The following is an 11,153-nucleotide window of genomic DNA, read 5'->3' as shown; positions in this document are numbered from 1 at the left end:
AGGTCAAGTTGTACAGTATAAGAATTGTGGTTTAAAAGGGCATTGTATTGAAAAGTGTTATAAAATAATTGGTTATCCCAAAGATTTTAAACCCGGGAATGAAATAAATCAGAACAATCAAATTAAAAACTTCAATGCAAACTCATCTATTGTTCCCTCTGGATCATCTGAATCTGGAGAATCTGATTTTCATCAACTTACTAAGGATTAGTATGTCAAGTTTCTTAATCTGATTGGTGAAAAACAATGCAATGAAGAAGCATCTGTCAGTGCTAATATGGCGGGTACTTGTTTGTTTAATGCTTTTAATTCAACCTTTAATTGTTGATTCATGAGATAATTAACATATGACAGCTTCTGAATCTCTTTTATATGATACTGTGGATGTATCCAAACTTAATCTTCTTGTTAGTCATCCTAATGGAACTTGTGCTAAAATTGAAAAAAATTGGAAATTCGAATGTTTCTAGTTCCTTAACTTTTTTTGATGTTTTTGTTGTTCCTGAATTCAGTGTTAATTTATTTTCTGTTCACAAAGTTTGTAAAGATAGTAAGTGTGAAGTTGTGTTTAATGAACATACTTGTAAAATTCAGGATTTACAATCAAAGGAAATGGTGGGTTGGGGGTCTCTATAATGTAGATAGTGTACCTTCAGGTAATTCTTTTAGTGTTAACTCTGTTGTGTGTTATGTTTCTAAGTTAACATGGAATAGTAGGCTTGGTCATCCATCTGATCAAGCCTTGAATTCTTTAAAACCAAAGCTTAAATTTGGCAATGAGTCTTTACCACCTTGTAAAGTTTGCCATAAGGCCAAACAAACAAGGAATACTTTTACATTTAGTCAACATCAGACTTCGTGCTTAAGTGAACCAATTCATCTAGATATGTAGGGTCCTTATAGAGTGATCACTTCAGAAGGATTTAGGTTTTTTCTTACTATAGTGGATGATTTCACTAAGGCAACTTGGTTTTATTTATTCAAGTCTAAAAGTGAAGTTTTACGTGTGTTATTGCATTTTTTTTAATATTTTGTTTAATCAATTTGAAGTTAAAATTAAAAAGGTGAGGTCTGATAATGGCACTGAGTTCTTAAATCATAACATGAAGTCTTTTTTCATAAATAAAGGTGTTATTCATCAGACTTCATGTGTCCATACACCTCAACAAAATAGGGTTGTTGAGAGAAAACATAGACATATCTTGAATGTTGCAAGGTCCTTGATGTTTCAGCATGGGTTGTCTTTAAGGTTTTGGGGTGATGCTATTTTAACTTCAGTTTTCCTAATCAATAGAACGCCTACTTCATTTTTAAATGGAGCTTCACCTTATGAACTTGTGTATAAGTCTTTTCCTAATTTTGATAAACTTCGTGTTTTTGGGTGTATATGCTTTGCAACAAAACTGAATAATTTGGATAAATTTTCTGAACGTGTAGAAAAGTGTGTTTTACTTGGATATTCTTCTGAACAAAAGGGTTATAAAGTCTTATGTCCTTATTTAAATCTTGTTTTTGTTTACAGGGATGTGAAATTTTATGAGTCAGTGTTTCCTTTCAAGCTTAAGTCTTCTTTTGGAGATAAATCTAGTTTATTAACAAACCCAAGTGATCCATTTTCATTTGATGAGCCAGTAGTTTCTAGTTCTCTTCAAGAAAACATTAGTATAGATGATTTAGGAGTAATCCCTCAATCTGATGGTGCTGGAGTAGTCCACAATCAAGTCGAGACTCCTTCTAGTGAGGTTAGCAACCAGAGTAACGAGGCACATGTGCCTCAGATTGATCTGGATGTTCCTGTTTCATCTATTGTTGCTGAGGATAGTAATGTAGAACCAAATAATCCTTCTAATGATCACTTGTTAGGAGTCACTCGATCTGGTAGGAATGTATGTTTACCAACTAGATTTAATGATTTTGTTGTACAAAGTTCTCATAAATATGGTTTAGAAATTTCTGTGAATTATTCTTTTCTAACTAATGAAAATAGATGCTTTATATCTAACCTTAATAAACCTCTGAACCTAAAACTTATTTAGAAGCTTCTTCCGATCCTAGTTGGATCAAAGCTATGAATGAAGAAATGGAAGCATTATACAGAAATCATACTTGGGATATAGTTGATCTTCCTAAAGATAGAAAACCTATTGTTTGTCGTTGGATTTATAAGATTAAATATAAATCAAAAGTTGAGGTTCAGAGATATAAGTATTGACTAGTTGCTAAAGGGTATAGTAAAAAAGAATGTATAGATTATGAGGAGACTTTCTCTCCAGTTGCTTAGATTGTTACAATCAGAATTGTTATTTCTATTGTTAATAAGTCTTGGCCACTTTACCAACTTGATATTAATAATGCTTTTTTGTACGGTGATTTAATTAAAGATATTTATATGACTTCACCTCAAGGATATCATACTAAAAATGATAATATGGTATGTAAACTTATAAAATCTTTATATGGTTTAAACTGGCTCTACAAAAATTGAATGAAAAATTATGCTCTTCCTTGTCTGTTTTTGGTTTGGTTCAAAGTGTAAGTGATTATTCTTTGTTTGTTAGATCCAAAAATAACACTATTGTTATTTTGTTGGCTTATGTAGATGATATAATCTTGACTGGAAATTGCAATATAGAAATTGAAAATGTCAAATTATTTCTTAAGTCTTAGTTTAGAATAAAAGATTTAGGATTGTTAAAATATTTTTTGGGAATTGAAGTTTTACCTGTAACTAACAGTGTGTATTTAAATCAGAGAAAATATTGTTTGAACTTTTACATGAGTTTGGAATGTTGGGGTGTAAACCTGTTAAAACACCATTGGCGGTAAATTTTGTTTTTTGTAAAGATTATGATGATAATTCAGAATATGTTAGTAATATAACTGAGTTTCAAAAACTTATAGGAAAATTGATTTATCTTACTATGACTACACCAGATATAAGATATGCAGTTCAGGTTTTAAGTAAGTTTATGCATAAACCAAGAAAGTCACATCTAAATGTTGCTTTTAGACTGCTAAGATACTTAAAAGAGTGTCCTGGGAGAGGTATTGTGTTGTCTAAATCAAGTTCGTTTGATATTGTTGGTTATGTGGATGCTGATTGGGCTAAATGCTTATTAACCAGAAGGTTTGTATCAGGTTATTTGGTATATTTAGGCATTTCAGTTGTTTCTTGGAAAAGTAAGAAACAAAGAACTGTATCCAGGTCTTCAACTGAATCTGAATATCGTGCTTTGGGTTCTGTTACATGTGAGGTGTTGTGGATTTTAAAAGTTATGAATGATCTTGGTTTTAAAAGTTTAACTCCTGTTAAACTGTTTTGTGATAATGAATATGCCATAAAGTTAACTTTAAATCCAGTTTTTCATAAGAAAACAAAAGCATTTTGAAATAGATGTTCACTTCATTAGAGAAAAAAATTGAAAATGGAATTTTAAAAATTGTTAAGAGTGATTCATCTAATCAAAATACAAATATTTTAACTAGTTCTTTAACATTTTTGCAACATGATTTTTTGTCAAAAAGACTTGGTCTTTCAAATATGTTTGCAGCAAAGTAATGCGGTATTGTCTCAAATGATAAGTTTGAGAGGGGGTGTTAAAAGTATTATAATATTAGCAAACTTATCATTTGTGTAATTAAAATTATTGCACGGTATATTATGTTAAGTTATTATTTGTATAAGGGTTGTATCTACGTTATTGTATATGTAGATGGAATAAACATGTGCAAGTTATAAGTCTGAACCGGATCCATGGGTTATCCATGGGCTGTATCTTGCCCCAGGTATTTAATGTTCATCGGAGGGTCATTAGGTCATAACTCAAGATATTTCTTTGTGTGATATATTCTCTCGTTTGTTCTCTTGTTCTTCAGAAGAGGGTTTTCATATTAGGGTTTCTATAAAACACGATTGTGTGTAGTTTTGATTCCTTGTATCATATGAGAGTTTGAGTGTGATTGTAGTGAGGATTTTTGTTTGTATTCGTATGATGAAAACCAACTGTTTCATAGTGAATAAAATGCTGATGTTGGAAATGAGTTGTGTTCTTGAGTTCGTATTCTGAGTTTATACTTTGTTACATTTTGTTTTCTTATATATTAATAAATATTTAATAGTCTTAAAAAACAAATTACATAACGACAATATCTAAGTCAATACTCCAAAATATTGTCCCTTAAAAAACCATGTAATGGTTTTAGCTTTCAGAGTTCATAAATATATTAACAATCTGCCATTAAATGGAAGCTTACACGTTTTTTTTTACAACTGCAGATTTTCTAAACCAAACACGAAAGAACTTGAAAATATAGAGACCATTCGTATAATTTTGAATAACTGATTTAACGGAAATCTGTTAAAAAGTAATTTAATAGGTAGGTGCATTGTACATTTAATAATTTATTCCGTTAAAAAAAAATAGTGATCAAATCGAGCCATAGATATAAGTTTAATGGAGTATAGTGTTCCCTTTGGGAAAACTTGTAGCCAATATTTAATTGGGCCTTATATCAGAACCCATTACAAGAGGGCAGTAGTCCAAATATTGGCCCGTATTTCAATTTTCTTCGCATATTGCCGTTAACTGTTAAGTTCAACTCTCTGGACGACTGTACCCCGCCATTTTTGTCTGTCACGAAGCTCGCATTCATCAATGGAGTCTTCCTCCTCTTTTCGATTCATACCCCTCTTGATTCTTACCCACACTATGTTTTTCAATTTCAAACCAGTTGGAGTTGTCCATGTTCCCCAAGATCTTTATACTAGACCAGGAAATAGCTCTGATCTTTATACCAGATCAAGAAATAGTTCGATTTCTCCTCCTCCTCCACCACCACCACCGTCTCCATTTCTTCCCCCTCCGCCACCTCCACTGCCTCCTTCACCCGTTCCGGCGCTGTTCGTTATTGGTGACTCCTCTGTTGATTGTGGGACCAATAATTTTCTTGGAACATTTGCACGAGCAGATCGTCTTCCTTATGGACGTGACTTTGATACCCATCAACCCACCGGACGATTCTCCAACGGAAGAATCCCTGTCGATTATCTTGGTAATTAACTACTTTTTACTTAAATTTCATGTTAGCTGAGAATACGGTTGTTATTTGTTTCCATTTTGTTTTGCGTTTTGATGCTCTTATTATTCATTCAAGTTTTCTGTAACAGTAGACGAATCTGATTCATGTTTATCATAGCACGATCGTTGATTTTCTTGGATTATTTGTTTGGGAAAAAAATTGCGATTCCTGAATGTTTATACTTTTTCCTATCTCGGGTTTCAAGCTCTTAGAATTTTAAAAGATAATTGCAGATCAGGTGTTCGATGAAAAGCTTCACTGATTTACTTTCTTGAATAATCTTGTTTTTCTTCCCTATTGTGTCACATATATCAATTCACATCAAACAAAATTTATCATGTTTCTTGAAACTTTCTTGATCAAATACTATTTTTCTCATCTTCCCAAACAGCATTACATCTAGGCCTCCCATTTGTCCCAAGCTTCTTAGGTCAAAGTGGTTCTGTTAATGACATGAAACGCGGGTTGAATTATGCATCTGCTGGTGCTGGAATCATCTTCTCCAGTGGATCAGAACTGGTAAAAGTTTTGATCAATTTATGTATTCCAAGTTCCAATTTTTATAAATTTTCTGTCTTTTTGCTGTTTTGTTTTATACATAGATTCAAGAAAAATACTGTTTTATGATTTACAGGGTCAACACATATCTTTCACTCAGCAAATTCAACAGGTTATGGATACCTTCCAACGGTTCATACTAACAATGGGTGAGGCTGCAGCATCAAGTCTCATCACAAACTCCATTTTTTACATTTCAATCGGGACTAATGATTACATACATTACTATTTGCCCAATGTATCCGATGTACAATCCAAATACGTCTCATGGAAATTTACACAGTTTTTAGCCCAATCAATGAAACAAGAGATAAAGGTTACAACAACCCTCCATTCCATTTCTTACACAGAACAAAACAGGTTGTACTACATCTGATATGCGTTGGAGCAGGATCAAGACTAATGGCAATGACACAAAAATTATAACTTTTTGCCCACCCAAAAAAGGTGGAACAAGATGAGACATGGAATCGCTCTTGATCTCTCATTTGTACAAAAGACGTAAATACCCTTCTCAAATCATTAAAAATAGTTCACAAAGCTTGTGTAGCCCAGTCCTGTGTAAAAAATGCAGCCTTGGGCTGCATTTGTTATTTAGGATGGGACTGGGTAAGTTTTCTTTGAGATTATTTTCAATGATGAGGATGAGGAGGGTATTTATATCTTTTGTACTTATGAGAGATCAAGAGTGAATCCATATCCCATCTTATTCCACCTTTTTTGGGTGGGACAAAAAGTTATAATTTGTGTGTTATTGACATCAGTCTTGATCCCAGTCCAATGCGTGTCAGACGCAGTACAGTCTGTTTTGTTTCTGTTAAAGCTTCATGGTGATTAATGTTGTAGTTTGCGGTGTAGAATTTGTACAATGCGAAAGTGAGGCGAGTGGTGGTGATGGGACTAGCTCCAATCGGGTGTGCCCCATACTACCTATGGCAATACAACAGCACAAACGGGGAATGTGTGAAGGAGATAAACAACATGATAATGGAATTCAACTTTGTTCTAAGATACACAGTGGGAGAGCTTCGTAAAGAACTCAACAATTCCAATATCATCTTCTGCGACGCATATCTTGGTTCCATGGACATCATGAAGAATTTTGACCAATACGGTATAACAATTTTGACTCCAAAACTATTCGGAAATCAAAGATCTAAAAATCTAAATCTTGATAATTTTTGTTTTAGGGTTTAGCGTTATGAATTCTGCATGCTGTGGTTTAGGGCGATATAATGGTTGGATCATGTGTATATCACCTGGAATGGCTTGTGAGAATGCTTCAGATCATCTATGGTGGGATCAATTTCACCCCACATCTGCTGTGAATGAGATTTTAGCAGAGAATGTGTGGTCTGGATTGCATACGAAGATGTGTTATCCAATGAACATGATGGATATGGTAGCTCAAAGGGTTTTCACCCATTGACAAATACAGGAAATTGTGTAGGTGTTGTATGAAAATTCGATAATGTACATAGATTACATATCTCTAGAAATTAGTTTCATCAAGTGTAAATTTGGTTAGCATTGATATGAAAAAAGAAAAGTCAAAATCAATCTCAGAATTGTCAAACTCAAACACACCCCACAATATGCAAATTTACGTCTTTAGAATATTAACATCTCCTAAACAACAATTTCCAAAAAAGAAAATAAAAAAAGAAAGGGAAACATCTCTTCAAATTCCGATTCCGTTGCTATTTATCTAATTCCGTTGTGAGAAATGGAATGGAATTGAGTGAAAGATCAAGGCTTAACACGTTCCCTAATGAAGAGCTCCAAGGGTTGAATCTCACCAGTTAATGCAGAAGCCTCAGCAACAGTGACTTTGTTTACACATTGAGAGAATGAAAAGGGTTCCCCTGGGATTCCGAGTGTGAATTCATTAGATATATCCGCATCTGATACAGCTTTTCTTGATGTCCGAAGCTTATCACTGCAAAAGTCATTCAAGAATGTGAGTAAATTACTATTTTACCCTTTTCATTTACAACACAGACAAAACAAGTGTAAGATACATTTCTTTCTCCAGTTGTTTTCGGATGAACTCTTTTGTATGTGCAGTGACTTTATCCACCTTGTTGCAAAGGATAAGAAGTGGAATTTTCCTCTTGACAACACTCGATTTTGTTAAAATGTCATAGAGATACCTTTTTGCAAACAAAAATCAATATATGTTAAGATTAATATCCATAAAAAAACACATATGGGATTAAGTTATAAATCATAATTAAAAAAATAAATTACTCTGAAACAGCACGACAATTGGGCAAGAATTCCACTGCATCCACAACAAATACTAAGCCAGCTGCTCGAGGGACATATTCGTCCAATTTAGGGCGCAAACGTGAGTGGCCAGGAACATCAACAAGGTGAACTGCCTTAACCTTGCCTTTCTGAAAAACAACATATTACGAATTTGCCCTCGTTTAGGTTTGTTAAAGAGTAAAGAAAGTAGTTTGTTTACCTTGGAGGTTTCGGAATTGAGGACAAAAAGACCCTCATTGGGTTCCATTGATGTGACAGTGCCTTGATGAGAAGATCCATCACGAAGCTGTATCAAGATTTTGTTTTGTTAAAAAATAAAAGTTGTTGGCATCAATATGATTTGAATAAAATGTATCTTTGTGATTATTTATTTACCTGGTAAAAAAGAACAGTTTTCCCAGCTCCACTAAGCCCAGTGAGTACAATGGTGTTGGATATTGTATGCTTGAAAAGGCGTACTGCAAAGAGAATCAAGAAATGAGGTATATTTTATAAGGAATAACACTGTAGATGTGCAAAGAACTACTACATTATGTTAAAATTGAAATATCAATCATTGAAAAAGACTAGTTATAAGATTTTGTGTCTAATAACCTTTAAATACCTCAAACTTGCATGAATGAAGGAGAGATAAAGTGTAGATTTCCTAATGCTAAAGCTAATAAACATCATCAAGCACTTAAACGAACATGTGTAAAAACATTCAACAGTTTAATAGTAAAAACTAAGCAAAATATACTACAGGTGTTCGTATTTTGGAATAAGTATATCCAGACTAGAAAATTACTAGCAACGAAAACAATATGATGGAAGGAGAGAGTAGTGAAATTACTTAAGTAGATTAGAAAGGTAGTGATGAACACGGCTCCGACTGCAATATAGATCTGAATTGGAGGGATCTCACGAGCAAATTCTTCAACGCGACGAACATATTCCTCCCCTTGACGTAAAAATGGTTGCAATTGAGCTTTTACAAGCTCTAATCTGTCCACATCCATCACTACTTTACGCACAACAGCAAACTGATCCAAATTTTCAAAAATGATCAGCTAATCAAAACAAAATTGAAATTAACCTAGCATTACAAACAAAAATCCTATTTTGTAACGACGATTAAGAGATAGAGTAAAGAATCGTACCTTTAATTGACTAATCGAGTGCTCCGCCCAGACTCCAAACCCTAGGATTTTGACTGAAGCGTTCTTTTTGGCATTTTTTAACGGGTTTACTAATAATATAATTTTGATCGTCAAACAGATATCACTCTTTGAGTTTTTCTCGCTTGGAGCCCCTAAGGTTTTTTGAAATGTTATATTAAACCTTCAATATTCGTCTTTAGTTTGACTAAATTAGAGCCGGCAAAAATCGATCCAACCCACAAATTCAACCCAAACCCAACCCAAAATTAGCAGGTTGGGTTGAAATTTTCAACCCATTTAGGTTAAATGGGTCAACCCGTTAAACTCATTTAATTAAATAGGTTGGGTTGGGTAAAAGTTACCAACTCGTTTTCGATCCACCAACCTATTTAATATATATATATATATATATATATATATATATATATATATATATATATATATATATATATATATATATATATATATATACATAGAGAGAGAGAGAGAGACAAGATCAAATAAGAAGGAAATTTTTGGTAGGAAGGTAAGAAATTTTTTTTCTACATATTTTTTTCGCGAACAAACAAAATGAATCATTAGATGATTCATTTGTAAGATGATTCACAAGAAAAAATTGTCAAAAAAACATCACGATGATTCATTTATATAATAATTTTGTTGTTATTCACTCTTCAAAATCACTTCGAATTTACATATCTTTAACGTTATTTGAAAATTTTCTTATGTTTTTATTATACTTTGAAAGTTTATTTAAATTTGGAACTAATTTAAGTGGTGTAATCTTTAGTTATTTTATTTACTTTTTTATTTTAAATGGGTTTACCCATTTATATAATAAGTTGGATTAGGAATTACATAAACGGGTCAACCCGATGAAAACCCATTAATCTGAAAGGTTTTGTTGGGTTGAAAATATTCATTCATTTAAATAAAAAAATTGGGTTGGGTTGAAATATTCAACCAAATTAGTAAATAGATTGAACTTAAACCCAACCAAAATCGACCCATTACCAACTCTAGACTAAACTAGTAAAGTTATTCAAACTTAAAAATTTCACTGTTGTAATTTTAATGTTTGTTAAAAGTTAAAACTAAAAAGAAAATAGTTTATTTTAGTTTATGAACTAAGTTTTTTACTTTTTTATAAACTATTTTGAGATAGTTTTTTACAAATATTCCAAATATATATATATATATATATATATATATATATATATATATATATATATATATATATATATATATATATATATATATATATATATATATTTCACTAATGTCATTTTATTTTGCAATATAACTTATAAGCTACTTTTTACCGAACACTATTAATTAATAAACTAGTTTATCAGCTATCAACTAACTTTTTAACTAGTTTGTCAAATATAGCCTTAAATTTGTTCAAGTTAAGCTTTATCATGTTTGAATTGAAGCCGGAACAAATGTGTTTAAGCGTGAAATTGCACATGTGGAGAATATGTTAACGCGGCCTTAAATAAAAGTTAAAAACTAAAAAAAATATTGATTAGAGAATAGTGATTCTTTGTGGCGACATAGTGATGACTTAATTCCTATAATGTTTTTCCTTTGATTCCGATGCCACAATTGATGATGGTGTTAGAAGTTAAAGATAATCAGAAAGAATGGGAGTGGGAATGGAAGAGTAAGAATCGACAGAAAGCTTTATCAAACATTGGAAGGGTTAGTAATCATGATCATGGAGGAATGAAAACCACGACACTAACTCGAAATTGTTAGAAAAGTTATCCTCTACCTTGTACATTACAAACATTCCTCTAAATATGGAATCTTGTGAATTATGGGTGTTGTGTGGGAAGGTGGGCCTTATGGCAAATCTATACATAGCCTAAAAAATGTCAAAGTTAGGAAAGCACTTTGGTTTTGTATGTTTTTAAAGGTAGAAGATGACAATTTTCTTATTTAAAAGTTGTCTGCATTATAAGTTGGAACTTGGATATCATCACATCTTTTAACTATTGGTAATATTTTACCGTGAGGTTAAAAATTATGCTTCAAAGGATGATAGATCAGTTAATAGTTGGTTGAGAAGAATGTAACAATGAGTTACAAGTGTAATCTAAA

General features: G+C 32.3%; 3 protein-coding genes across 3 annotated transcripts; 2 read left to right on the top strand and 1 right to left on the bottom strand.

The window, feature by feature from the left end:
* The first annotated feature begins 277 nt into the window (after nucleotides 1–277).
* On the top strand, nucleotides 278–3,389 carry LOC145002940 (uncharacterized). Its single transcript, XM_078962117.1, has 6 exons — nucleotides 278–284; nucleotides 355–462; nucleotides 513–656; nucleotides 1,051–1,441; nucleotides 1,523–1,886; nucleotides 2,736–3,389. The coding sequence occupies exons 1-6, from the start codon at nucleotides 278–280 to the stop codon at nucleotides 3,387–3,389; spliced, it is 1,668 nt and encodes a 555-aa protein (XP_078818243.1).
* A 1,218-nt stretch (nucleotides 3,390–4,607) lies between these two features.
* On the top strand, nucleotides 4,608–7,305 carry LOC145001640 (GDSL esterase/lipase At1g71250-like). Its single transcript, XM_078960997.1, has 5 exons — nucleotides 4,608–5,052; nucleotides 5,471–5,598; nucleotides 5,714–5,953; nucleotides 6,496–6,751; nucleotides 6,828–7,305. Exons 1-5 carry the CDS (start codon nucleotides 4,656–4,658, stop codon nucleotides 7,064–7,066), a joined length of 1,260 nt encoding a protein of 419 aa, XP_078817123.1. The 5' UTR covers nucleotides 4,608–4,655; the 3' UTR covers nucleotides 7,067–7,305.
* Nucleotides 7,174–9,179, bottom strand: LOC145001642 (uncharacterized). The gene is made up of 7 exons (XM_078960998.1): nucleotides 9,048–9,179; nucleotides 8,741–8,930; nucleotides 8,284–8,366; nucleotides 8,108–8,194; nucleotides 7,888–8,036; nucleotides 7,659–7,790; nucleotides 7,174–7,576 (listed from the first exon to the last, which is right to left on the bottom strand). The coding sequence occupies exons 2-7, from the start codon at nucleotides 8,904–8,906 to the stop codon at nucleotides 7,387–7,389; spliced, it is 807 nt and encodes a 268-aa protein (XP_078817124.1). The 5' UTR covers nucleotides 8,907–8,930; nucleotides 9,048–9,179; the 3' UTR covers nucleotides 7,174–7,386.
* Nucleotides 9,180–11,153: the final 1,974 nt, after the last annotated feature.

The sequence above is a fragment of the Lactuca saligna genome, chromosome 6, assembly GCF_052625555.1.
Source record: "Lactuca saligna cultivar CGN05327 chromosome 6, ASM5262555v1, whole genome shotgun sequence".
NCBI lineage: Eukaryota > Viridiplantae > Streptophyta > Magnoliopsida > Asterales > Asteraceae > Lactuca > Lactuca saligna.
This window is presented reverse-complemented; position numbering and strand designations above follow the sequence as displayed.